General features: G+C 42.2%; 2 protein-coding genes across 3 annotated transcripts in view; one reads left to right on the forward strand and one right to left on the reverse strand.

Moving 5' to 3' along the window:
* The first annotated feature begins 5,169 nt into the window (after positions 1-5,169).
* XPA (XPA, DNA damage recognition and repair factor) lies at positions 5,170-16,260 on the forward strand. Its single transcript, XM_035097336.2, has 7 exons — positions 5,170-5,250; positions 7,628-7,788; positions 9,033-9,143; positions 9,809-9,914; positions 13,044-13,209; positions 14,677-14,794; positions 15,891-16,260. The coding sequence occupies exons 1-7, from the start codon at positions 5,198-5,200 to the stop codon at positions 16,037-16,039; spliced, it is 864 nt and encodes a 287-aa protein (XP_034953227.2). The 5' UTR covers positions 5,170-5,197; the 3' UTR covers positions 16,040-16,260.
* A 1,673-nt stretch (positions 16,261-17,933) lies between these two features.
* The window catches only part of NCBP1 (nuclear cap binding protein subunit 1), a 32,662-nt gene continuing 23,058 nt past the window's right edge, over positions 17,934-27,537 (reverse strand). For both annotated transcript variants that reach the window (XM_035140991.2, XM_035140992.2), the window contains 7 exons: positions 27,194-27,296; positions 26,058-26,151; positions 24,800-24,903; positions 23,860-23,974; positions 20,583-20,726; positions 19,870-19,983; positions 17,934-18,748 (listed from right to left, as the gene is read on the reverse strand). In XM_035140991.2, coding sequence (XP_034996882.1) covers positions 18,635-18,748; positions 19,870-19,983; positions 20,583-20,726; positions 23,860-23,974; positions 24,800-24,903; positions 26,058-26,151; positions 27,194-27,296 — 788 coding nt within the window. In that variant the 3' untranslated portion in view covers positions 17,934-18,634. The remainder of the gene's footprint in view (positions 18,749-19,869; positions 19,984-20,582; positions 20,727-23,859; positions 23,975-24,799; positions 24,904-26,057; positions 26,152-27,193; positions 27,297-27,537) is intronic.

Raw genomic sequence — 27,537 nt, forward strand, 5'->3', positions numbered from 1 at the left:
CGCTTTTCTCAGCTTCTGTAAGACCTCCCTCCTGGTCTTATTGGCTTAGCCCATACATGATCAGCGTAGTTCTGTTGATCCGCTGTTCTGTTAACACCACTGCATTGCTAACCCCTAATTTTATGTTTGTTTAATTAAAGAAGTTAAGTGTATTCTTGTCTGCTAAGAGCAAGGATGCGGAAATCTCTCGTCCTCCAGTTGTAGTACAGCAACATCTGGAGCAGCAGAAATTCCTCGTCCCTGGCAAAGAGCAACAGGATAGCTCTGTGCTGATGGATAGCTGAGTTGGTTAGAACATGGTGCTGTTAATGCCAAGGTTGTAGGTTCAATCCAACTTCATATTCCTGCATTGCAGGGGGTTGGACTAGATGATGCTCAGGGTCCCTTCCAGCTATGATTCTATGAATAGTCTTTAGCTTATTCAGACCTAGGGCCTGTCTTTAATCAAAACATGCACAGTACCCACTTTTAAGATTTTTGCACTGCGTTTGCTTGTCTCTCCCCACCTTTTCTTTCTTTAAGAACAGCCTAAAGAAAAGGAATGGGAGGTGATGCAGTTGGCATACTTCACTGTAGATCACATCCCAACTCACAAACTGAAAACTGGTGTTCTAACTTGATCAGTTCCTCAGGAAAGAAAGAAAGAAAGAAAGAAAGAAAGAAAGAAAGAAAGAAAGAAAGAAAGAAAGAAAGAAAGAAAGAAAGAAAGAAAGAAAGAAAGAAAGAGAAAAGTTTCTGCTCAACTCAGAACTACCTGCCAAAAGTTTCCTTTTGGAATGTGGGATGCAATCCACTGGGAGCAGTCAAATACATCATTCCTTGTTTTGCTAGAGTGGACATGCAAGGGAATGTTTGGTCCAGCCAGTTGGAACTTCCTGTTCCTCCTGACCTGGAGCATCCTTCCTTGCATGTGACTAGTGGGTGGGCCAGGAAAATATTAGAACCCATTTCAGCCTGGACAAGCCAGATTGCTAAGTACAGTAAAGGAACTTGCTAGCGCAAGTCAGGAAGGATATTAATGAACAATATATCCTCTCCTGCCACCCTGAACTTTCCCACATGGAACTGCCATTGTGGTATACATATGTGATTTCTAAAAGAAATTAGCTTAAGTCTAAGCTCATTTGGAAATCTAAAGATTTCATTCATGCAGAATACTCCTAGAAATAAATCCTGGAATTGATTAGAAGCCGCATCATTCATTATGGTGTTTGATGCCGCTAAAAACAGAGACCGTCCACAGGTCCTGTTAGCTAGGGAGTTGTAGTCCCAAAACAGCTGGAGGGCCAAGTTTGGGGATGCCTTGCTTATGTCCTTGGTCCTGATCTTGCAAAGAGTGTTCAATCAGCCTGGGTGTCTCTGGTGGACTTTTCCATGACCAACTGCAAGAAGGGACCAAAGGTCTGAATTATCTCTCTTGCTAAAAAACAACAACACAAAACCTCCCACTGCGGATGTGTGCCTGGTCTACACACACCGCATGTCAGGGAGAAGGCCAAGATCCTGTGGATGCACGTGGATGTCAGCTCCTAGACCTTGGGGTATAGAAAAAGCGTGGAGTTGCTGTTAAAATGCTGGAATGCCTGCATTTCAGTACCTGTGTGGCATTTTGTCACAATGCCCAAAGAGTTTTGGTTTACGGAGACTGAAAGGCAATCTTTGGCAGCAGCGATTCGACTAGAAAAATCACAGCTTTCTTACTTCCTGGATTACCAGCTGACAACAAGAGCGTTCTGAGTACTTTGGTGGCAGAACAGCAAGCACTGATGCGAGGTTCATGTGTGTGATGGAGAGGGAGGGAACGGTACAAGTGAATCCCAGCTTTTACCTGACTCAACCTCCTGCCACTTTCTTGTCCAGAGATGTTGATGTGCCTCCCCTGATCTACTGGAAAGTGATTACGCTGAGATGTAAAACCCTTGTTGAATAACAGTAAAAATAATGACAAGCCACACAGTGGTGTTTTGTTTTGTTTTTAAATAAAAACCCACAAGGCATGCTCACATCCTGCCATGTCCTCCTGTCGTCTCCTGTGATAATAACAAAAATAACAAACTTGCATTAAGGTTGCCTGTCAGGGAAGAGTGCCAGGTGTTTTTTTTTTGCCCTTGAATATTTACACTTCAGTTTTTCTTGCATACCTTGGATTTTCAGTTCTGGGGCAGGAGCTTTCAACACTTGACGTGCTTCTTTAATTGCCCATCTATCAGCCAAGTTCACAGACAATAGGTGGGAGATGATAAATGAAGCCGAAAGACAGCAGAAAGACTACTCCAAAATGAGCCTTCCCACCAGGTGGCAAGCAAAGCCAAAATCTATTGGAATAGGTACCGTTTATTTATCTTATTAATTCAATTTCTAAGCCATCCTTCGTCAACTGTGATCACAGGGCAGTTTGCTGCAGATGCATCAGCCTTAAAACAATACCTTTCCATAAAATAACATTAAAGCAATAACTAAAAATAAGTCATCTTAGCAATACTGTACCAGAAAACAGACCTCTATTGATCTATAGCTCTTTGACTTCTTCCAAAATCCCAGGTGAAAAGGTACAGCTTCAACTGGCACCAAATTAACAGTGGTCCCAGTTGTGCCTCCAAGGGAAAGGAGTTCGATAAATTAGGTGCCACCACAGAGAAAGCCCATGCCATGCAGATCTTTATATATGTGGGCAGGCTGCTAGAGGAAGAGATGATATTTCAAGTATTTGGTTCCTAAGTCACTTAAGGCTTTATAAGTTAACAATGAATTGGGCTCAAGAGCATACAAGGTGTGACTGGAAAGTTCAGTGAATGGTCACAGAAATCGGACAGCGATAAATATTCAAACATACATACCGTACTTTACAGGTCTTCAAAGGAGGCCCCCTCTGATACAATGCACCATTGTCAACGTACATAGAAATGTTGGTAATTTCTGGAGAAGTCCTTTTTTCGTACTGCTTTCATTTCCCTCACCACAGCAGCAGCTTGGACGTGGAAAACGTTGGAAAATCTGTGCCCTTTCAGTGCAGATTTCAGTTTTGGAAAAGAAAGAAATCCGATGGGGCCTGATCAGGAGAATATGGAGGGTGGGACAACTCAGTAACCTCAGTAACAATTTCACACGGAATATGCAATTCTTCTGCCATCATTCGGATGGACGAACACCGACCCCACATCAATAACTCACAAACTCTGTTGTCACTGTCTTTCGAGTTACAGCTTCATCTCTGTACACAATTGTGAGCATTTCGTGGATTTCCGATGTCGATTGTATGTTTGAACATTTCTCGCTGTCTGATTTCTGTGACCATTCACTGAACTTTCCGGTCACACCTTGTATAAACGATCAGTGCAGACCCTGCAGAATCCGTGTTATATAATTCGGATGAGCAGAACCACTCAAAATTCTATCAGTTGTCACTTCTGGACTGTTGTTGTTGTTGTTGTTGTTGTTGTTGTTGTTGTTGTTGTTGTTGTTGTTGTTATTTTACCTCCCCCTCCCCACTTTCACAGCAATTTAAAAATGGATTCTGTGTGCAAATGGCACACAAAATGAAACCCTTTATGGCAGGACAAGTTATTATTATTATTAATAGTAGTAGTACCCCGCCCATCTGACTAGGTTGCCCCAGCCACTCTGGGCGGCTTCCAATGTATATAAAAACATGACACATTATGTAATTATGTAATTAATTCCAAAATAACTTAATCCACATATTGGTGATGCTAGGACTTTTAAGGCAATTTGCACTCTGAACCCAAAAACTGTAGTTGAAAACATGTTCCATTGACATCAATCAGACTAATTTCCAAATTACCTTTCTGGAAGCCAGAAAGAAATGCCATTACGTTGAATTGGGATAAATGAGTTTTCATTAAATATCTCAGTGAAACTTACTGCCAACTACTGGTAAATGGGCACAGGACTGCAGTTTAAGGCTATTACACCATCAATTCTAAAAAAAGAAAGAAAAGGTAAAGGACCCCTTTGACCATCCAGTCAAAGGCGACTATGGGGTTGTGGCGCTCATCTCACTTTCAGGCCAAGGGAGCCGGCGTTTGTCCACAGACAGCTTTCCGGGTCATGTGGCCAGCATGACTAAACCACTTCTGGTGCAACGAGACACTGTGACAGAAGTCAGCGCGCACGGAAACGCCGTTTACCTTCCCACCACAGTGGTACCTATTTATCTACTCACATTGGCGTGCTTTCGAACTGCTAGGTTGGCAGGAGCTGGGACAGAGCAACGGGAGCTCACTCAGTGATGGGGATTCAAACCGCCGACCTTCTGATCCGCAAGCCCAAGAGGCTTTTACCATCAATTCTACATTTGTATGAAAACCGATGTACTGTACAAATCCACAAAGCTTTTAGCGCACTCTGCTGTCTGTTGTCATGAGTGCCACACATTTGTTTTACTGTACCTTCCTTTCAGGGTTTGATCATGAAAAGATCACTGGAAGAAATGTCAAGGAAGAAAGTAGGTTTGAGGAGGACATGGTGACGAACTTTCCTGTTATGCTATGTTTTAACAATGCAAATGATCAAGTGATAAGAAAAGAAGAGATTCGCACACAGGTATGATATATACCAGCATTAGCTAGGATTTTATTTGCAAAGGCCTGGAAAGAGGAGTGCAAACTTAAGTACAACAGAATTGGTCCGTTGCTTATGGAAGCAGGTGGAATCGGTTAAATTGACATGAGTGCTTAAGAAACGTGGAAATGGTGGAAATGGTTTATTGAATATTTACAGATAAATTGTAAACAGATAAGATCATTGGCAGGATTATTGTAATAACCTGCAGTTTTATAAGAGTACCGGTATATAAAGTAGATGATTAAGAAAACCATGCTGAACCCTGCTTAGCTTTGCAAAAGTGCTAGTAGTTTTTACTGCTGCACCATCTTTTATTGGAGGCGAAGCCCTTCTGCTGTTCACGCGCAGCCACGGTCTGCTCTTGATTGATATGGCTCTCATTTCTGCCCCGAAGTACATTTTTTTAAAAAAACCACACACAAAAGGGGCCTCTGAGTAGGAACGAGGAAGTGTCGTCTCTATGGACGGCCGTCTCTATACTTTCGTACTTCTACATTCACGGACGTAGCCGAGCGCTTCTAAAGGGACGGCTTCCCTCCAGGAGCATGCGCAGACGGCCTCAAGAAGCCAAGCCCTGTGTGGGCAGGCAAGGTTCCTTTTTCCGGTCCTGTTGATGTCTTGGGCGCCTCTCACTTTTGCAGAAAGGCTGAAAGCGGCTGGCAGAAGGCAAGTCCGCCTGTAGCTTGACCTGGGCTGGGCTATTGTTTGTTGGGTTTTGTTGTTGTTTCTGCTGTTATTGATACTTTGCATATTTCTTTTTTTAATAAAAAAATTATCATGCTTTTGTTGATATTAATATTTTGCACCTTTATTTCTTTTAACCTCTTATTACGAGGCAATTGCTCGATTCTGTGGACTTTTCGATGTGTTCTACTTATTGTTTGTGACTACTTTTGTAATTGCATGATTCCCCCCTCCCCCCGGTGCCATAAGCTGCTTTAATTATACAAATAAAATGATGATCTACCGGTTTGGTAAGTGGAATCCAAGCATTTGCCTTCAGATCTGCTTCCTGTTGGAGCAAATGCTAAGAAAGGCCTCATTTCAAGGTGCAATCTCACTCACACCCACTTTTACCTGAGAGGAAGTCCCAGGGTCGATCATTATTTAAATCACTAGTCAGTAAGACTTGATTTAAATCTTTTTTCTTTTCTTTTTTACAGAAAGGCATTCCTGTTGGTATAATCTTAATATTTACAACTAGATGAAGGTTTCATTTTTGGAATAATAAAATTTCAGAGTAGTTTTTACAGTTATAACAGAAATTACTGATTTGGTTATACTATTATAAATGCATAGACAGATAATTATGAAATTATTGTGAGGTTTAATAAGTTAACTGTTATATTTGGACAACTTTTCTGCTGTACTTTATTGGAAGGAGAAAAATAACCATTTCCTTAACAATTTATTTCACTAAAGCAATAACATTATAGCTTATGTATCCATGTTTGTCAACTGATGGGGTTAGACATTTTTTTTAAAAAAAAAACTTAGGCTGATTTTCAGCACACGTGAAAAACTTAAAACAAATCTTTATTTCCCAGACTATAATGTAACTGAATTAGAAAGCTATCTTTAGAAAGATATTTTCCTCCAAAAGCATGTTATTTTAAAAATCCAATTTAAATTTAAAAAAATCCGATTTAAATTTTAAAAAATCTGATTTTTCTAAAAGTAATACTTGATTTTTATCCACCCTGCACTGAATTCAGTTTCAGAAGTCATGCCTCTGAGTAGCTATGCATAGAGCTGTATTGTTGGAGACTAGGAAATTTATTGGCGCACGAAGCGTTGAGGACTTTACCAGACACATGAAGTTGGCAGATGGAAAGGTATGAAATCCCTAACTCACAGGACCAGAGGTCCAGAATGATGGGACCAACACCTGCTGCCTATTCCCCTGGTTGGTAGCTAGCAATCCTTTTGGCTGCTTTTATGATTTCCACCTCCTCCCTTATCATCATCATCATCACCATCACCATCAGGGTTCCCGCCCCCCACAAGCTGGAACTTGCTGCAACTCAGTTCCGGCACCTCTCAAGTGAGCGCCATTGCCATTATAAGCGAACAAGGGGATGGATACAAAAACTTATGGAATATGCAGAAATGCCAAAACTTACCGAAAGAATAAGAAATCAAGATAATGAACTTTTTATAAAAGAATGGAAATGATTTATTGAATATTTACAGATAAGTCGTAAACAGACAAAAACATTACCAGGATTATTGTAGTAACCTGCAGTTTTATAAGAGTATATATTTACAATAGATAATTAAATGAGCAAGTTAAATGAACTTGGATGTGAAGAAGATATTAAAAAATAAATTGAAGAAGCCTCAGAAAGAGGAGGAAGGAAGCCAAATTGTCAAATGTTAATTGTGGGGAACCGGAATCGTTGCATCACATAAAATTCTTGATTGTGCTCTTCACTCATCGGCCAGGAGAAGGTTTCTTGCTCCATATCTAAAGGGAATCGCCGATGATTCGAATGAAGCCAAACTGAGATATCTACTAAATGATGAAGACCCCTTAAGATCACTCACGGTTGCCAGATTCTTGATCAGTGTCCTATCCCTAAAAAAGAAAAACGGACTCCTGTGCGGCTCGGATAACCCTTTAAAACCATGATTTATGTTTTAGGATGTAATTAGGTGATATCATCATTGATGTCTTTTATTAATTTATGAGCAGAGGGCGATGGTTATGTTGCAAATTTATTGTATTGTATGCTGTTGGTTTTTTGTTTTTGTTTGGTTTTTTTGTAAGTTTTTGGCTGTTTTAAATTTGGAGGTTTAAGTACATATATGTTGGTATGGGAATTGTTGTGTGATGGGCCAATGGCCGTAATAAAAATCAATCAATCAATCAATCAATCAATCAAATGTTAAATGGATTGTAAAACTAATGAAATGTATAAATTTGAAAAGTATAAATTAAAAAATTAAAAAGAGAAGAAGGGAGGCATTCATGGTGAGTTCCGGCACTACTTTTTATAGAAAAATAGCACTGATCATTCTTATTTCAATTTAACCTTTCTAGATTTCTGTCTCTGAATCCGGCCATGGAACCTCCTGCTCCTGAAGTGGAGAAACCCGCACTCTCTGCCGCGATGAGGGCAAAGATAGAGCGGAATCGCCAGCGGGCACTGATGCTGAGGCAGGCAAGGCTGGCTACTAGGCCTTACCCTCCTACCGGCGAAGGTTCGCTTGGCACTGCAATGTAATACACGATGGACAGGTCCAGGTAGCTTGTGCAGGTTAGCCTTCAGCTGGTAAGAGAGGCATGTGGATAGGGAAGACGGAAATCTTAGAATTGTAAAATGGGAAGGGAGCCCCAAAGCTCATCTAGTCAACCCCCCCCCCCCGCAGTGCAGGGTTGATGTTGCGGCCAAAGGGCAAATTCTCAAGCCTTTCTACTTCAAGCCTCTGAAGCTTCTGTAGTCTGAGCCAGTTGTGCATATGGCTAGCAAAAGTATACTGGAAATTAAAAGGAACATTTTGATGGGAAGTTGTAGGTTTCTTTTGTGGCTGTGTGATGCTGAAGTTTGTGAGCCCCTGAAGGAGGCTAATGCAATGTTCCTTAAAAACATTCAGGCAAGAAGGGAAAGCCTTCAATCTGTAATGCTACAAAGCAGAAATCTTAGGTGGTTGCCACCAGCTTTGGAGTTACGATCAGGGATAGAAAATACCTGGGGTGATCCTTGATGTCGACAACCCAAATCTACTTAAAATGAGACTTTTAAGAGACCTCAGGCCCATCTTCCTTGTTAGTTCTAGCAATCTGATCCTCTGCCTTCTTAAAAGTGAACGGGGATCTCTAAATCAGGCATCCCCAAACTGCGGCCCTCCAGATGTTTTGGCCTACAACTCCCATGATCTCTAGCTAAGAGGACCAGTGGTCAGGGATGATGGGAATTGTAGTTCAAAACATCTGGAGGGCCGAAGTTTGGGGATGCCTGCTCTAAATGTATAGAGAGGCAGTGTGGTTTAGTGGTTAGTGTCAGACTAGGATCTAGGATAGGTCTTTGGACTACAGTTCCCATTATCCCTGACCACTGGGTCCAGCTAGCTATGGATGATGGGAGTTGTAGTAAAAAAAAAAAAGTTGGAGACCTAAGTTTGGGAAATCCTGATCTAGGAGACCAGGATTCAAATCCCCAAATGGCCTGGAAGCTTGGCCTTGGGTCAGTGCCCAACTCTCAGCCTGACCTACCTCACAGGATTGTTGTCAGGATAATATGGAGAGAGGGAGAACCAAGAATAGGATATTCAAGCAATGCAATAATAATATAATGGATTTCAATAGATGCTCCTCTTTTTTAAAAATTGTGGGCTTCTTAACATTTGAGCAAGGTTAGACATGGCTGTCTCACCTACTGATAGAATTTATTACATTAGTGTCAAGTACTGATTGCAACGTTTATTTTTGTTGTTTGCCTTTGCAGGCAGTTCCAAAGTGAAAGCACCTCCAAAAACAATAGATACCGGGGGAGGTTTCTTTCTTGAAGAGGAGGAGGAAGATGAACACACAGCAGAGAAAGTTGTGCATCTCCCTGGTAAATATGGCAGTGAGGAAACGGCTGCTGTTGGTAATGCTTAGTTAGTGGGAGGTGCCATGATAGGGAAAAATGGAAACTGAGCCAAAAGAGAAATTCCTTGTTTGCAGAGACATAAAAAGATATGTCTGAAAGACTGGTACAAATACACATTGCTATGTGTTCTTCTAGAAGAGCTGATGAACATTATTGTGCATTGGTTCATAATTATCCAAACAGTCTGGTCTCGCAGGGCTGGGAAGGTAAAGAATGTTAAAAGGATATGAATGTCCTTTCACTAAGCTAGACGGCTGCATGCATAAATACTATATTTACCTGCAGGACAGAGAGTCGGAAGTTCTTTTATTCTTCTTTCTTTCTTTCTTTCTTTCTTTCTTTCTTTCTTTCTTTCTTTCTTTCTTTCTTTCTTTCTTTCTTTCTTTCTTTCTTTCTTTCTTTCTTTTTCTTCAGTTTCCCCTTTTTCTTTTCTCCTTTCTGCCTTTGTTCTTTTTTAGACTAAGTAGCTGTTTTATATCAGTACATTATAAAAAAGATACTTTGCAATGGGTATTTTTGTATATCTCTGAATAAATATCAATCAATCAATAATATAAAATATATATTTGCTATCTTGAATGCACTTTAACAGCTCAAGCCCTGTTGTTGTTTATTCTTTTTTTAAATAGGGCCTGTGTTAGAATTTGATTACATTATTTGTGAAGAATGTGGTAAAGAATTCATGGATTCCTACCTCATGAACCACTTTGATCTAGCAACATGTGATAATTGCAGGTATATAGCAAATAAAGAAAGGGGGAAATAATGGCTTATATGCAATGCTGTGGCCAGCAGGATTCTACTGACCTTTAGCACCCTAAACGGCTTTAGCCCTGTGTACCTGACGGAGCGTCTCCACCCCCATCATTTAGTCCGGACACTGAGGTCCAGCTCCGAGGGCCTTCTGGTGGTTCCCTCAATGTGAGAAGTGAAGCTACAGGGAACCAGGCAGAGGGCCTTCTCAGTAGTGGCACCTGCCCTGTGGAACGCTCTCCCATCAAATGTCAAGGAGATAAGTTACTATACAACCTTTAGAAGACATCTGAAGGCAGCCTTGTATTGGAAATGTCTGATGTTTCACTGTGTTGTTTTGTATTCTGTTGTAAGCTACCCACCCAGAGTGGCTGGGGCAACCCAGTCAGATGGGCAGGGTGCAAGTAACTGAATCATTATTATTATTACTGGCAAAGCGGCGCTCACCTTTTCTCTCATTCTGCCCACAAAACTGCTCAAGCACGCTTTCCCAAACTTGAGTCTCCAGCTGTCTTTGGACTACAGCTCCCATCATCCCTAGCTAGCAGGGCCGGTGGTCAAGGATGATGGGAAGTGTAGTCCCCAAAAAGTTGGAGACCCAAGTTGGATCCTCCAACTCTGGAGCCGATTTGGAGAGTGCACAGAACATCTAGAGGGGACAGAAAGTGTAAACTCCATTGCGCACATGGAAATATTTTGTGCCAGCGGAGCCACAGCTTGGCCTGTGGCTCAATTCCCTTAATATTTAATGGTTTTTTGTGTGTAGTTTAGTGTTGTAAAAATTATTCTTGTCTCAATATAAATGTCCTTTGATAAACTTCATTTCAGCAAAGTGTGATGAAGTTCGTTAAAGGTTGTATGTTTCAGCTGAGCAAAAAGGCACCTGAATTTTCACGCTAACATGAGCTGCCTGTTGTAGAGGTGTGTAAAGGACAGCCCTGTTAAGCACATGCTCAAGTCTTGCGTGGAATGAAATGAATTAAATATAGCCCGATATTATGTATGTGTACTTGGAAGGAACACACACTATGCCCAGTGCAGATAATAATAATAATAATAATAATAATAATAATAATAATACAGTGGTACCTTGGTTTACGAACTTAATCCGTTCCAGAAGTCCGTGCTTAAACCAAAGCATTCTTAAACCAAGGTGTGCTTTCCCATAGCAGTGGGGACTCACGGAACACACTCAACAGGAAGCGGAACATTTTCTGCTTCCAAGGCAAAGTTCACAAACACCTACTTCCGGAATAAAAAAAAATATCCTTCCAGTAGCACCATAGAGACCAACTAAGTTTGTCATAGGTATGAGCTTTCGTGTGCATGCACACTTCTTCAGATACACACTTTTTCAGATACCTACTTCCGGGTTTGCAGCATTCTTAATCCAAATTGTTCATAAACCAAGGTATCACTGTAATAAATAATAATAATAATAATAATAATAATAATAATATAATAATAATAATAATAATAAATTAATTAATTACTTATACCCCTCCCATACCCTAATAAGTGGGATTAGGATTGCATCCAAAATTGCTGAACTTTGCCTGGATCGTTGCTGCTTTGGTGCAGTTATTGAGCAACTAGAACAGGGAATACTTTTTAACCATGAGACGCAATTCATGGCTGGCTTTAAGTTTTGTGGGCTGCAGTGCTAGGCACACTTATGACAGTGAGCCACATTAAAATACAGTCATACCTTGGTTTAAGTATGCCTTGGTTTGAGTACTCTCAGTTTAAGTACTCCGCGGACCCGTCTGGAACGGATTAATCCACTTTCCATTACTTTCGATGGGAAAGTTCGCTTCAGGTTAAGTACGATTCAGCTTAAGTATGGACTTCCAGAACCAACTGTGTACTTAAACCAGTGTTTCTCAACCTTTTTTGGGCCACGGCACACTTGTTCCATGAAAAAAATCACGAGGCACACCACCATTAAAAAAGTTAAAAAATTTAACTCTGTGCCGCCCTATATTGACTATATAAGTATGACTGTAATTTAACCCATGTGCAACTGTACTTCGTGCCTATTTTATAGTTTTGTTTTTCATCGTTTAATTTCCATCAGCTGTCATAACTGTTCTGTTTTATATACATTATGAATATTTTTTTAAGCTTTACCTCCCCCCCCCCAAGAAAAACATTACAATAGTTCAGCCAGCTATCTCCCTGTCTTGCTATTTCCCCCCTAGGCATTTTATTTTATTTGAATACCTATAGGCCCCCTATTAAGTAGGAAGGAGGAAATTAATCTCCCTCCCGCCGCCCCATGGGAGGGGAGAAGCCTTCAGACCCCCAATTCTCCTCTCCCGCGGCCCGAAGTGGTACAGTCCAGGCAAGGCTCTGCCTGCCCCCGGATTACAAGGGCGCGCGCACTTCCAGGGGAGCTGCGGGGCAGCTCAAAGGCGAAAGGTTACCTTGGCTGCTGCTTGCGAGTAATTCCGGACCGCGAAGCCCAGCGTCCGCCGCGCAGCCATGGCGAAGGACGGGCGGAGGCAGGGTAGGCGGAGCAACCTTGTTGCGGCTTAAGGGGGGCCGGCGGCGGATCTGGAGCGCGCCTCCCTAGGGGGCCTCCCTAGACTCTAAAACCACCCTCCAGTCGTTTGCACTGAGCTTTGGGAAAGAGGAGGAGAAATATTGCTTTCCGGCGGGTTAGTGTTGTTCATTGGCGGCCGCCAGGCACGTGACAATGCAAATCGCCCTTCTCGTCACGGCACGTCGCGGCACACCAGCCAGCGTCTCGCGGCACACTAGTGTGCCGCGGAACAGCGGTTGAGAAACGCTGACTTAAACCAAGGTACCACTGTAGTAGGATTTATTTGTGTGCGTCTGTGCATAGGACCAAAGGGAGAGGGCCAATGGCTCAGGGATGACCACTCTTTGCTCTCAGAAGGTCTCGGGTTCTTGCCCGAGCATCTCCTGGCAGAGCAAGGGAACCGCTTCTAGTCACTGTAAACAATACAGATCTCATGGACCAGGGGACTAACGCTCTGTAACACACCTTCCCATATCAGATTGCTGATCGACTACTTTACAGCTCAGAAAATAGCAGCTCATACATAATAAAAGTCTTAGATTCACTGAATGGGACTTGTGTTTCAGAGATGTTGAAGAAAAGCATAAACTCATAACAAGGAGTGAAGCCAAGCAAGAGTATCTTCTGAAAGACTGCGATTTAGACAAGAGAGAACCGGTGCTAAGATTTATTCTGAAGAAAAACCCTCATAATCCGCGATGGGGTGACATGAAACTTTACTTAAAGCTACAGGTACCAAGCTTTGTTCAATAAGGTGTGATCTCTTTATTATTATTTATTTGCAGTAGTGAAGACAAAATGGATGGTGTGACCCTCCAGAAAAGTTAATTGGGTACCCGGCGGTGAGGGAGCGGTGGTGGTTTCACTGGAGGCACTGGAGACGATGCAGCTTGTTTTTCCCTCAGCGCCCGGGCACTGGGGGCAGAGGGAGTCCCTCTGCCACTGGTGCCCCATGTGGAGGAACAAGATGCTCTAAACCCTGTGAGGCGCTGGGGTGAAATTGCCACTGCTCCTGCCAAGGAGCTGAGGCGGTTTCACCCCAGCCCCTTGTGGGACTGGGCCCAACGCAGCTCGTTCCTCCCTTCCCTTTTCAACATCACAATGTTTGGCTGCCGATACATCATGTTGAAAAGCTGCTATCGCCAAACCCTGTTCTGAACACTGTTATGTACATTCCTCAGCACACACACCCTTTACAGGCAGGAATCATAGAATTGGAAGAGACCGCAAGGGCCGTCAAGTCCAACCCCCTGCCAAGCAGGAAACACCATCAAAGCATTCCTGACACATGGCTGTCAAGCCTCTGCTTAAAGACCTCCAAAGGAGGAGACTCCACCACACTCCTTGGCAGCAAATTCCACTGCTGAACAGCTCTTACTGTCAGGAAGTTCTTCCTAATGTTTAGGTGGAATCTTCTTTCTTGTAGTTTGAATCCATTGCTCCGTGTCCGCTTCTCTGGAGCAGCAGAAAACAACCTTTCTCCCTCCTCTATATGACATCCTTTTATATATTTGAACATGGCTATCATATCACCCCTTAACCTTCTCTTCTCTAGGCTAAACATACCCAGCTCCCTAAGCCGTTCCTCATAAGGCATTGTTTCCTCAGAAGGCATCCCTTCTACACGTTAATTCAGAAGGCCAGCATTGTTACAAATGCCTTTGTTGGATACAGATTATGTACCATGTTTTCCCCAAAATAAGACACTGTCTTATATTTATATTTCCTCAAGAAGACACACTACGGCTTATTTCTGATTCTGATTATTTCTGATTTCTGTATTTTAATGTTTTGTTGGAAGCCGCCCAGAGTGGCTGTGGGAACCCGGCCAGATGGGCGGGGTATAAATAATAAATTATTATTATTAATTATTATTTTCAAAGGATGTCTTATTTTCCAGCCTCGCCTCTTCCTTGGCGCCCTCCAGAACTGCGCCTATCACTATGTCTTTTTTCGGGGAAACAGTATCTAGTTTATTAAATGTCACATTACTTCTGTACCAACATGAATAAAACTAGTGAGGTGGGTGTCTGCATAGTTTTGTGTCCCATTTTTATAGTATGGAGGGAACCAGAGGAATTCTCTATCCAAGCCAGAGGCCTACACAGACCAAGCCGTTCAGCGTAGACCGTAGTGCATTGCAACAGAGTTCAAACTCTGAGACCGGGTTTTTGTTTGTTCAAATGTCTCATTCTGCAGGTGATCAAGCGCTCTCTTGAAATCTGGGGTAGCGAAGAAGCGTTAGAAGAAGCGAAGGAAAGCAGACAAGACAACAGAGAGAAGTTGAAACAAAAAAAGTTTGATAAGAAAGTTAAAGGTGAGTGAATTGAGCGCTCTTGACCACTGCACCCCACAAACCTACCAGTAAAACAACAGGTGTTGTAATCTTCTAGCACACTGAACAGCTTAATGGGTACTTGTACAATGCGGGTGGCGCTGTGGTCTAATCCACTGAGCCTCTTGGGCTTGCTGATCAGAAGGTCGGCGGTTCGAATCCCTGTGACAGGGTGAGCTCCCGTTGCTGTGTCCCAGCTCCTGCCAACCTAGCAGTTCGAAAGCACGTCAAAGTGCAAGTAGATAAATAGGTACCGCTGTGGCGGAAGGTAAGTGGCATTTTCATGCGCTCTGGTTTCCGTCACAGTGTTCTGTTGTGCCAGAAGCTGTTTAGTCTGGCCACATGACCCGGAAAGCTAGTTGTGGAAAACGCCGGCTCCCTCGGCCTGAAAGCGATATGAGCACCACAACCCCATAGTCACCTTTAACTGGACTTAACCATCCAGGGGTCCTTTACCTTTTTACCTACAATGGGGGGGAGGGGAGTTAGTCCCATCTATAGGATAATTTCTCTGTATTTTGGTCCTCTGCAATATTTCAGTTTGGTATACAGGTGAAACTCGCAAAATTAGAATATCGTCGAAAAGTGCATTTATTTCAGTAATGCAACTTATTTTTTTGTTTTTCTTTTAATTTTTACAAATGCTTTCTTTTGGAAATTCCACAGTAATAAGACAAATAGTTACAATACAAAAATAAACATCACTGTTACATTTCATTTATAATTGACCCGCCTAACGACAAATAATTACAATTGCAGCAAATAAAGGCTTGACATATCTTGCTTTGCATGCCATGCATCTATCTCATATATTGGTTTCACCTTTTAAGTTGCGTTACTGAAATAAATGTACTTTTCGACGATAATTCTAATTTTCCGAGTTTCACCTGTAATTGTTTTGGAACTTGCAATGTTGGGGAGACTTCTGCAGTTTTTTCTGCTCTTACAAATCCTGGATTACAATATACAAATTAGGGATTGTGGTTGAAAGCAGGAGCCCATCTCCAGGACACAAAAGGAAAACTTGGGGGCTTCTGGTCTGCCTTCAGTAGTAATTTTCTTCTTCGTTTTGTATTAGAACTGCGACGAGCTGTAAGGAGTAGCGTATGGAAAAAAGATACAAGTCTTCATCAACATGACTACGGAGCTGAAGAAATGATAGACGAAGACCTATACAAGAAAACCTGCACGACGTGTGGTCATGGATTAACATATGAAAAAATGTAGTATGTTCTTAGTGTTGCATTAAAATGTAACTTTTGTAATTTTTTTTTTAATCCAATGAACTAAGTGCTCAGCAACCTTTTTTACACAGTCCTTCTCATCCACAATTGAAATACAATGTTAAAAATCTGAGTTCATGGGAGAACTGTTGAATCATGCAAGTATTGAATTGTATTGTGTATCACTGCTAATAAAATAAAATAAAATAAATGAAAGCAATGGTATTTTCAGCCCTGTTTTATCTTTCATTGTACCACATTATCTTCAATAATTCCTGCTGGATATTCTAATAGTGTGATACAAAGTGTTAAGACTTCCATTGGGTGTACATCCCAATAGCATTTTGTTCACTTAGGACTAAAGATGCTACCAAAGTAATTTACTAGGGCTTGGTAATGCTCTACACGAGTTGGAAGTACAGGAAGTGCCCCCCTCCCTTAAATTATGCATGTGTATGGTTTCTAGTTTTGCTGGATAGAGGAAAACCCAGCATACCTCTTCCCTTAACCACTTGAGATCTTATTTAGCCAGCAGTCCTTAGCATACCAAGTACATGTAACTTTTGTTACCGTACTTAAAATGAAATGTGAGAAGCAGCAACTCGAGTCCTAATCCAGTGGAATCTCACATACGTACACAAAGCAGTGATTTTATATCCACCACAGCAAGGGCTTTTAAGCCAAGACAATCTCGGGTTTTTCAGTAAGAAACAACTTAAATGGTGAAGGCATTCAGTAACGAGATGTGCAGAGAAACCAGATGCAAATTAAGTGCTTGGGGAAATTAATCGGAGACAAATGGTTCTGTGCAATGAGGAAAGGTAGGAACACCTAGCAACACTCAGACTGCAAATATCGATGTACACTCCTGCTGTGAGAATGCCTCAGGAGGCAAATCTCAGAGACAAGTTACATAATTTTGTTAGAAGATCACAAATTCATTTTGAACCCTTTAAGATGCCATCCGGGTCCGGCAATCTCTCAGTTTTTCAATGCAGCCTAATACTTTGTTTCTTGTCTTAATTTGTCCAACTCCATTGCTGAGTTAGTCAAAGATTAGGGAAAAGCTAATTTAGACCCATAATTTAGGACTGCTAAAATACTCTTTTCTAATATGTGATGGTAGCCTGTCCAGTCTTTACCATCACTCCCAAGTTTTGCCTATCCTTTATAGTTGTTCATGGCAAAGATGATATAGGTGAGAAATTCAACAGTATCACTGAATTGCAGAATGTGAGGTCTTCGGAAAAACCATCAAGTCATCTTCACGCAGTCCTTGGGCAAGAGAAACAGGTTCATAGCATGTGGGAAAACAGTTAAGCCCTGTGGTGGATCTGGATAGGTAGTTGCTCCCAGAGCCAAGAGGGATGTGATCAAGATGTCTTGCGAAGCCATTTCTAACTCAACACTTCATCCTGCCCAAATTCCTGAGCAAGTATGAGCATTTAGGACGATGCACAACAGAGGCCTGTACCATACCTGTCTGATCTGCTTTATAATTTTATTTTATTTTTTTTACAGCAGAGAAGGCTGCTTTCTTCTTAACAAAGTGAGATGGTCTGGAGACAAGGTTCTTCCCAGTCCAGCTCACAGTCAAGTTTGCTTTTTTCAGAAAGTTACCCTGTAATGACAGCTGGAGCAGAACACATCCCGGAGCTTGGGCTGCCAACTTCTGATAAGGAGGTGAACGCCACACTTTCCACTGTTACGAAGTCATAGGAGTCTTAGGCAAGTAACTGTCACTCAACCCGCACCCTGCCCTCCATCAAGGACATAAGTGAAACACTAAGAAATTAAATAAAAAAATTCCTTCAGTAGCACCTTAAAGACCAACTAAGTTTTTATTTTGGTATGTGCTACTGAAGGAATTTTTTTATTTTACTTCGACCCAGACCAACATGGCTACCTATCTGTAACCAACACTAAGAAATTGTTATGTATTGTAGTTATTTCTTACAGGATGTTTGCGACCCAAATATACGTTCATCTATTCGTTGCAATCCAAAATAAGCACAACAGGCAGATTTAAAAAACATATTCTGATTGTATTTCAACCATGTTTCATACAACCATGAAAATTTATTTTGATAACAAACATATACTCTAGGCTACTTTGGACGCTTGACCTGTTTAGCATTTCATATGTCCTATGCTTCTGTCCCTCAGAGAGTTTAATGTTACTCATTGGGAAGCTGCTCTTCAGATTCACAAGTCTTGATGCTTGCTTCACATTATTATAATGAGGGAATTCATTATTATGTAAGGGCCAAGCAAAGGTAACCAAATCCTATTTATTCCCTATTTTTTATTTTTATACCAACAACAGAAGGGGACAAAACAAATGCCACGATGAAGCCAGCATTCAAACCATTTCAAAATTAGAAATCCACACATTATTCCATCCCAGTCACCTAGCAGTCGTAAAACAAGAGTTAGGCCTCTACTGCTAAAAGAGTTGCCCCGTTTGAGTGCCGTGTAGCTTATCTACAACAGCTTGGTTTCCAATTAAAAGCTTCGTTCCTTCTCTTCCCTCATCAGTTTCCCCATTTTTGTTTTAAAAAGGTGAAGTCAATTAAGTCCTGTACAAAAACGAAGTCTCTCAGGCCTGCAATGCACAGAACTGCTGAAATACAGCCAATATATGATGATCCAATTCTGCTGTGAAGAGAAGGTTCTCCAACGTCACCATGTACTGATGGATGATCTGGTGATGCTGCAGACAGAAAAGAGCCGCCTCGGTTACTCATTAATGGCCTTGACATGACATAGGGAGAGAAAGCACAGCCCCCCCCGCATTCACTCGGCAGCTGAGGAACACCAGAAACTTAGATGTTTATGAATGGACACAACACACTGAGAATGTCGTCTGAAATTCTGGTCATTCCACTTAAAAAAAAAAAACAGAACCTGAGAAGAGCAGCCAGAGTCAGGGAGAAGAATAGTATAAAAAATGGTTGAAGGGCTGGACAGTTTTAATCATGGTTGGCAAACTAAGGCCCGGGGGGCCGGATCCAGCACAATCACCTTCCAAATCCGGCCCGCGGATGGTCTGGGAATCAGCGTGTTTTTACATGAGTAGAATGTGCCCTTTTATTTAAAATGCATCTCTGGGTTATTTGTGGGGGATAGGAATTTGTTCAATTTTCTTTTCTTCAAAATATAGTCCGCCGCCCCCCCCCCAAGGTCCGAGGGACAGTGGACCGGCCCCCTGCTGAAAAAGTTTGCTGCCCCTGGTCTTAATCATAAACAACAGTGACAGGAACAATCAGTTGGTTTAAGACAAGCAAGATGTGCTTCTGTATAGAACGAGTAAGTGAAATGCAATTCTCTGCCTCAGGTTTATGCTGGCCTCTGGTATAAATGATTTTGAAAAAAGCCCATTTATATGGACCATCAGCTGAAAATAGCTTCCTCCTGAACATTTACCTCAAGCAAGTACTTGCGAATGCAGAATTATCAGTGGGTCAATTTGCGTCAAACCCATTTCTGTGTGACCACATTTCTATGCAATTTTTAGTTACCACATACAGTGATCCCTCAACTTACGAAGTACTCGACTTGCGAAATTAGTTACGAAGGAAAAAATGGCCGCACGCTTACTTTTTTCGACACCCGAAAGGAAAAGTGCTGCAGTTTAGATGGGGTTTTCTTGACTTACAAATTTTAGATGCAGTTTACTCAACTTACGAATTTTTCCGTTTCCAATGCATTCCTATGGGAAACCGCTTTTTACGACTTACAAACTTTTTGACCTACAAATGTGCATTCGGGAACGGATTAAATTTGTAAGTCGAGGGACCACTGTACATGACTTCGGAAAGTAATGAGACCTACTTGTAAGAAGATCTGCTGCAGCCTCTCTATACAGTTCTTGTACCAAGGTGTAATCACATCAGTGCCTCCTGTTTCACATCGCACTAAGTGCTCCGTAAGGATCATAATGAAGCGCTGGAAAGGGCAATATTAGCAACATCTTTCAAATACAGGGAAGTCAACGTCCACAGGCAAGAGAATGAGGACATGTGAGAAATAGTATTTCTGAATTAAAGAATGAAAATTTCATGACAGAACAGTACCACTTAGCACAGAAGTCATTGCTAATTTTTGGAGATCTTTCCCCAGGTTCAACAAGCGTGGGAACAGGCCAGCACAATAGTTTCTAACCACAGCCATGAGACCGTGCTGCCTTCCAGAGCTTCTCCAGCACAAGCCTTTCTGCTGGTACAACTAGCAGTACAGTTCAGGGACTTTAACTTAGCACTGCAATGAATTCCTTCCCCGGATTCCCAAATACTTGGGATTGCTTCCTCTACTTGAAACTTTTCATTTCATTTATTTGATTCCATTTATGGATTGCTTCCCATAAAATATCTCAAGCAGTCTTTACTGCACAGCAAAAACACCCACAGTAAAACTGGTTAACTTAAAGGGTTAAAATACACATTATAAAGTTTTGCAAAGTTGAGGTTCATAGCTTCCCTAATACTCGACAGCCCACCTTCTATTAACCCGCTTTCTAAAAAGCCAATGAGTATTTCTGCGTTTACCTGGAATATTACAAGGAAGAGGTTTTTTTGTTCACTTTGAGCCGATTCAACTTTTTCTTGCAGGCGTTCTATCTGCTCTTCGAGGGGTCCATCTTCCCTGTCACTACTTCGATCATCGTCGTCGTCATCATCATCACTGTCTCGCTGGGGAGGAATAGTTAACATTTAACAGGGGTATCCTAAGTGCTCCGAGACCAAAAGGTTAGCTGGGGCACATTCTGTTTCGTTCCCTTTTTTAGTTTATAGAGACCTGTCCCACCTAAGTGCTGAAAGCTTCTCTCTTCCAGCTTGGAGTGAGCTACAGTCATGATTTTAGCATGCATCCATAGCATTTACTAAAAGAATAAACAAAACATGTAAGATATAGCAAAATAAAAAAGGACTGCTGCATGTGTTGCCTAAAGCCATGAAATATTGTTCTACAGTAAAGATAAGCTGACCCAGCCCAGCAAACCACTTGGGATTCCCATAATAAGCTGCTCTGGGGTTCTCAGAGAATGAAAGGGGGTTGTCACAGTGGTACACAATACAATGAAAAACTCAATCACTGCAAGCATTTCAGATCTCTGCATGTCCTATTAGATTCCTAGCATAATTTAAGCCAGTATTCAATGCACACTTTCTATCATCAGTAGAAGGACTTTTGGCTGGGCAACAGAACTTCCTCTCCCCTTGAGCCCCCCTATGTTCTGGGGGGTGGCTGGGGGAACCTGGCCAGATGGGCGCGGTTTAAATAAATTATTATTATTATTATTATTATTATTATTATTATTATTATTATTCTGGGGTTTCCCCCAGCCCCATGGAGCAGATCTGGGAGAATGCACAGGGTGTGTCAGAGGTGTGTGTATTGTGCAAAAATAAATCTTGCACTGATGGAACAAGTGGTTTGGCTACTGCCCAATGTTGCAGCTGCAGAGGTGGCCAATGTCACCAGGAACAGGGTGTGCAAGGCAGGAGGGTCTGAGTCTTAACAAAAACAAAAGCTTGCATTGGAATTAATGGGAACTTTTCATGTAAGCCTCATAGCTAGACTAGGGTGAAGCAGACGACTTCCGGTTCACCGCGCTGGCGAGAAGGCGCAGAAGCCTCGAGCTCCGAGGCTCCTGGCAACACGGGGGGAAGACCCGCGGGGGCACGCGGATCCCCGTTAAACCCCGGGTAGAGCGTCCCGGGGGCTTAGCTAGCCCGGCAGAGCTCCTAACGCGACTCCTCCGCTGCCCGGGAAGCTCGGCAGAGCCCCCGAGAGTCAGCGGAGTGGCAGTCGCGGGAGCCATTTTGGGCACCATCGTTACCTCCAGTAGCGAAGCCCTGAACCTGTAGCCAGCAAGCGGTGGATGCCTTCTGAAAAAGCTATGATTTGGAAAAGAACTCAGCGTGAGTAAAAATCTTGATTGACAATTTTTCTTCTTTTTAAGAATTGGACACGGTGGGAGACTCTAAAAACGGAAGTCGGTCTCCGGCATTGATTGTATTGGGACGCAGTAACCTGATCCCCAGCAGGGAAAGTGAGAAAAAGCAACCAATTTACCAAGAATTGGACTTTTAAAATCCCCCAGGAGACTGGACCTGGGTTCCTGGAGAGATCAGTGAATGAATTTATAATTTTGTTGTTATCAAGATGGGACTATTTTATTGACATTTGGATTAGTGGAATAGCCAGAACTGGACTTAAAATGGTTGCTACTTGGGAATTTGACTCCTGCCACATCCGGTTTGGTTATCTTCTGTTTTCCCACGGGATCTGAGAACAAGACCGATGGCAGACTCAACATTATCACAGGATTCATGTTGGCAAAAGATTTTTTTTGGGAACTTTTGAATATCAAAGATGAACTGGTCAAGAACAATAAGCTATGACAACAAATTAATAAACAATTTGAGGATGCAAGATGCAACATGGAAAATGATGTGGAAAGAGAAGAGACCTGTTCTGAGGATATAGAGGCAAAATCACAAACGACAGACAGTAATGACAATTTAGAAGAACTTAAAAGCTGCAAAGGAGAGGAGGAGGAAGGCTGGCAAAATGTCCCACAAGTGGGAGATGTGGGACAGATTCTGGATCTGAAAAAATAACTCCTCAAGGGAGAACCAGAGGGTACCCTTGCACACCCAGTGAGAGAGGGAGTGCAAGGAAATCTCTGGGAAAATGGGAAGGAAGGAGGGTGATGGGAAGTAGCAAGAGAAGTGTGGAAACAGCAGAGTGGGTCTAAAAAAGGCTGGTGGAAGTCCTCGGAAAGGGTGGGAGTGGGATAAAAAGATTAACCATGTGATTTTAGGCTGGATTGATTGAAAAAGTCCGACACTGGTATGAAATTTGCTGAGATATCTGGGAAATCTAGACTCAGGGGAAGGGGGGATGAATGAAGTATTAAATTGGAGTTCATTGCTGGTAAAAATTTAAGCTAAGGGGAGATATAATTAATAGAATGTAAGTATATAAAAATATTGAGTTTATAGATAAATTGAATGGTGATAATTAGAGAGGAAATTTTAATTAATTAAAAAAGAATTTGTATATTGTGAAAACTGCTTTACGATCAATTGAAATAGGGAATCAGTGAGGGGGGAGCCGGGGAAGTCTATAATGTTATGAAGATGATATAAGATTATTAGATATATTTTTTCCCTTTTGCTCTTTTATGCTATTTTTGCCTTTTTCTTTTTCTGTGCTCTTTCTTTTCTTTTCTTTTCTTTTAGTAATTTGTACTTTAATGTATTGTTTTTCATATGTGTAAAATGAATAAAGATGAAGCAATTTTAGTCAGGATCAGTGCTAGGAAGGAAAGGGGTAAACCTCTCCTCCTTGCATGTGTTCCCGGTGACAATCAGTCAGTTGTGCCTGTGATTAAATAAAGAAAAAGCTCAGATGTAGCAGCTTGCTACAAAATGAAAGTAACAGTGTAATTTGGTCCTTTGGTCTGCCATACATAACACCCATAATCAACATATTACCTCAAGATGTGGTGATTGCTATTTGCTTGATGGCTTTTTAAAAAAGGACTGGGCACATCCATGGAAGATAGGTCTACCAATGGCTATTTGCCAGGCTATCCCCCATTTTTCAGAGGCAATATATCAGATGATGGAGACAAACACAGGATGACGTTTACAGAAGCCTCTGGCTGGCTGCTGTTGAAAACAGAGTGTTGTACTTTTACACAGTATAGCAATTCTTTCGTTTTTATTGTTGGCGGAAGAGAGTTGCTGCTGTTTACACACATCTTTACGTCAAGTAACATTTTTTTCACAGCCCTGGAAAACGGTTACTTACACGTTTGTGCTGTTTGGCTAATCTCGCTTTGGCCTCCTCTAGCTCTTTTTGGATCATCACCACATGCTTGTTCATCTTACGGATTGTTGAGTGTAAGATTTCCCAGATATAAAACCTAGCAGAGAAAGAAACAGACGCTCTAGTTCATACAATATACTTTGGCTCGTTTCAGTCATAATGCTAATGTACACATTGTACATGCTCTCTTGTAAAGCTGGCTATTAACTGCAAGATACAGGAGGCTGTGGATTAGGAATAAACAACCTGTACCATCACTGGATCTTCCCTACAATTCATGTTAAGGGGCACTTCATAAATGATGTCTTAGACGTACAGTCAAACCTTGATTGTCAAATGCAATCTGTTCGGAAGCCCATTTGGCATCCGAAATGTTCAACAACCGAGGTGCGGCTTCCGATTGTTTGCAGGAGCTTCCTGCACGCAAGCGGAAGCCGTGTTGGATATTTGGCTTCCAAAAAATGGTTGAAAGCCAGAGCATTTACTTCCAGGTTTTCGGCGTTCGGGATACGAGGTTTGACTGTACTGTAAACCACGTCTCTTGAAGTATCAAGCATGAATGTAACAATTCTGTTTGCAACCTGGAGTGCATCGCACAGGTACATGAGAAAGAACCGGCACTGGCTGTGGCCTATTGTCATTCACACACCCTGTGGCAAATCCAGGTTTGTTGCAGCATAATGTGTGTGAATTGGGCCCAACGCACCAGGGTTTTGCTCCCTGCCATAAACAGAAATGGTGGAATTACAAAAATTTCTGCAATTTCTTCGTGTGAGTTTTGAAAAGCTGAGTGAAAGACTGTTTACTCAACACGATTATTCAGAGAAAGTTAAAAGGTGATCTGCTGCCAGCATCATTCAAATCACAAGCCAAACAATTAAAAAAAAGGGGGGGTGGAAGAGGGAGATTTACATCTAGTTACCTAGTGAAATCATGAGCCAGCTCTGGAGAGAAAATCCAGTTTGCCACTGCAGCACAATCCACAATCTGGGTGCGAATCATCTTATCCACCAGCACAGCGATCATCTGTGTTATAAGGGAAGCAAAGGGATCAGCTTATCAAAAGCAGGTGCTTATTTGCAACGAAAAGAGATTAGGCAAAATAAGGGCACACCCTTGTCTCTCCTGCTCATTTATCTTATAGTGGTGACAACTCAGGAAGCATAATCTAGTGCTGCTTTCTAAATTTTTGAAAGCTATGGTACACTTTTATTTTTGAAATTTAATTCAGAATTTTTTAAAAAAGGTTGCAAAACCAAAAAGGATGAGCTTATTCTCCTGTGCTTTGGTGAGAGTCACAAAAGAGAGTTCAAGGTGTCACTTAAGAGAGAAGTCTCTGCACTGGGAGGCAATATTAGCTGTGCTATCCCTGCCACCTGCAATTTTAACCGAAAGGAAACTACACTCCAAATATCAAAATATCACCTTTAACTGTTAAATCTGCACGCAGGGTTTAGTCCAACTTAATTGCTGTACAGAAACAGGTGTCTAGGGCACTTTGTATAATTATTCAACGATTGGAAATCATTGCTGTATGCGGTAATAATGAGCTATCGTACTTGTGAAGATTACAGGGAAAATACAAGTGGAATGCTGTTTAATACTACAAAAAAGGTATTACCGTATTGGCCCGACTATAAGCTGCACCGCAAATAAGCAGCACCTTTAAAATTTAAGGCTTATTTGCGGGTGCAGCCCGCCTCCTGGCACTACCGCGCTGAACGGGGGGCGGCCGGCGCTTTGCGCCCTGTTCTCTAAGCTAGTGCTGGTGCTCGGCTCCGAATATAAGCCGCACTAATTTTATACGTCATATATCTTATCTCAAACGCATCATCAATATACTCTAATGCACAATCAATGCAGAGCCTGCAAGAGAAAGTGAACTGCAAAATGGGCAGCAGAAAGGCAACACTGAAATAATCTCCCAAGGATTTAGGGCAAGCTTCCTCAACCTCGGCCCTCCAGATGTTTTGAGACTACAACTCCCATCATCCCTGACCACTGGCCCCACTAGCTAAGGATCATGGGAGTTGTAGGCCAAAAACATCTGGAGGGCCGAGGTTGAGGAAGCCTGATTTAGGGCCTGTTGCAGCAGCACACACTTTACACTGAAATCGATTGATGGAACTTAAAGGTATGAGTGGGAAAAGGAGGAAACCTCTAAATACATTCACTCTCACCTGTGGATGATTCTTCCACACTTCATACATAACTCTGAGCACATGCAGCTTCCCTTCATCGCTTTCCGCCAGCGCTTTGAAAACTTCGCGGAATCTTATCAGAACAGGAAAAGATAGCAATGAAAGGCCGTTAAGAGGTAAAGTATATTGCCAGCTCTTTCATTGGCTGTGACCTGACATACAAAAGGTGATTGCTGAACAAGGGCTGCAGCTCACTTTGGACCTACAGCTGTTGAGTGGCAAGGCTGAGAGGGTGAGAAGAGAGCTAGATGATTCTGTTCTCTCCGTTTCCAGTCATATAGAGCAGAGCCTCTTTCAGAATGGGAGGAGGCATGGGCTTTGTGCTCTGACAGTCTCCCACAGGGATCCAACATGTGCTTGCTGTTGTCAACCAGCAAGGTGATTTGGGGGTACACTCCACCTCATCTCAAGCATCTCCTCTGCAGCCCACCTGCTGGTTACAGGTAAAATAAGCTAGCACAGCAGTGATAGCTTGTCTATTACCAGGAGTACCACACAAGGGCAGATAGTCCTGCTAACCAAGGTGCCCATAGGTTCAGCTGACCGATAGTATGATAGAAAAAGAAATATGCACCTCATCTCTCCCTACAAGTAAACAATAATGATAAATACTTTAATCGAAGGCTTTCGCAAAACTGTCTTGCAGTTTCTGCCTTGTGGCAGGCAGACATTTCATAAAGTAAAAAAGGTAAAGGGACCCCTGACCATTAGGTCCAGTCGTGACTGACTCTGGGGTTGCGGCGCTCATCTCGCGTTATTGGCCGAGGAAGCTGGCATACAGCTTCCAGGTCATGTGGCCAGCATGACAAAGCCGCTTTTGGCGAACCAGAGCAGCGCACGGAAACGCCATTTACCTCCCCCCTGGTATTTATCTACTTGCACTCTGCTGTGCTTTCAAACTGCTAGGTTGACAGGAGCTGGGACCGAGCAACGGGAGCTCACCCCGTCGCAGGGATTCGAACCGCCGACCTGATCGGCAAGCCCTAGGCACTGTTATTTAACCCACAGTGCCACCCGCGCCCCTTTTCATAAAGTAAGAAACAATTAAAACTGGTTATATGAGCCAGTAGCAGTGTGCTATTGATAGCCCTGGCAACTTTGTGGTTATTACTTACCTTCCCAGAGCACTGAAGGAGTGACTGAATGACTTTGCAGCCAAATGCAGCAGTGTCTGCACAAACACCTCTATTTTTAAAGGATTAAAAGAGAAGCCTTCATCTGGGGGAAAAAAGTTACATTTGAGTCAGTACCTCCAGTACAGCCTTTGATTCAGCACCCACATTTTTCTGCTTTTTTAAAAATAAAAAGGTCTATGCCTATGTAACCAAAGGCAAGTATGATCTCTCCCTGTGTGTAACTAAGCCTAAGTGTGTGTACATAAAACCAAAGAGTAGCCAATTTCTTCCCCAATTTTTCTCCGCTTCTGTCTTCTTCTCTTGTGCCATTCTTTGTAAAGCAC

The sequence above is a fragment of the Zootoca vivipara genome, chromosome 16 (assembly GCF_963506605.1).
Source record: "Zootoca vivipara chromosome 16, rZooViv1.1, whole genome shotgun sequence".
Lineage (NCBI taxonomy): Eukaryota > Metazoa > Chordata > Lepidosauria > Squamata > Lacertidae > Zootoca > Zootoca vivipara.

Excerpts from the sequence above, each read along its gene's own strand:
- XPA (XM_035097336.2), top strand. The coding sequence starts at position 5,198 with ATGTCTTGGGCGCCTCTCACTTTTGCAGAAAGGCTGAAAGCGGCTGGC. Across the intron at positions 5,251-7,627 it reads CTGAAAGCGGCTGGCAGAAG|ATTTCTGTCTCTGAATCCGG; the intron begins GCAAGTCCGCCT and ends TAACCTTTCTAG. Across the intron at positions 7,789-9,032 it reads TTACCCTCCTACCGGCGAAG|GCAGTTCCAAAGTGAAAGCA; the intron begins GTTCGCTTGGCA and ends TTGCCTTTGCAG.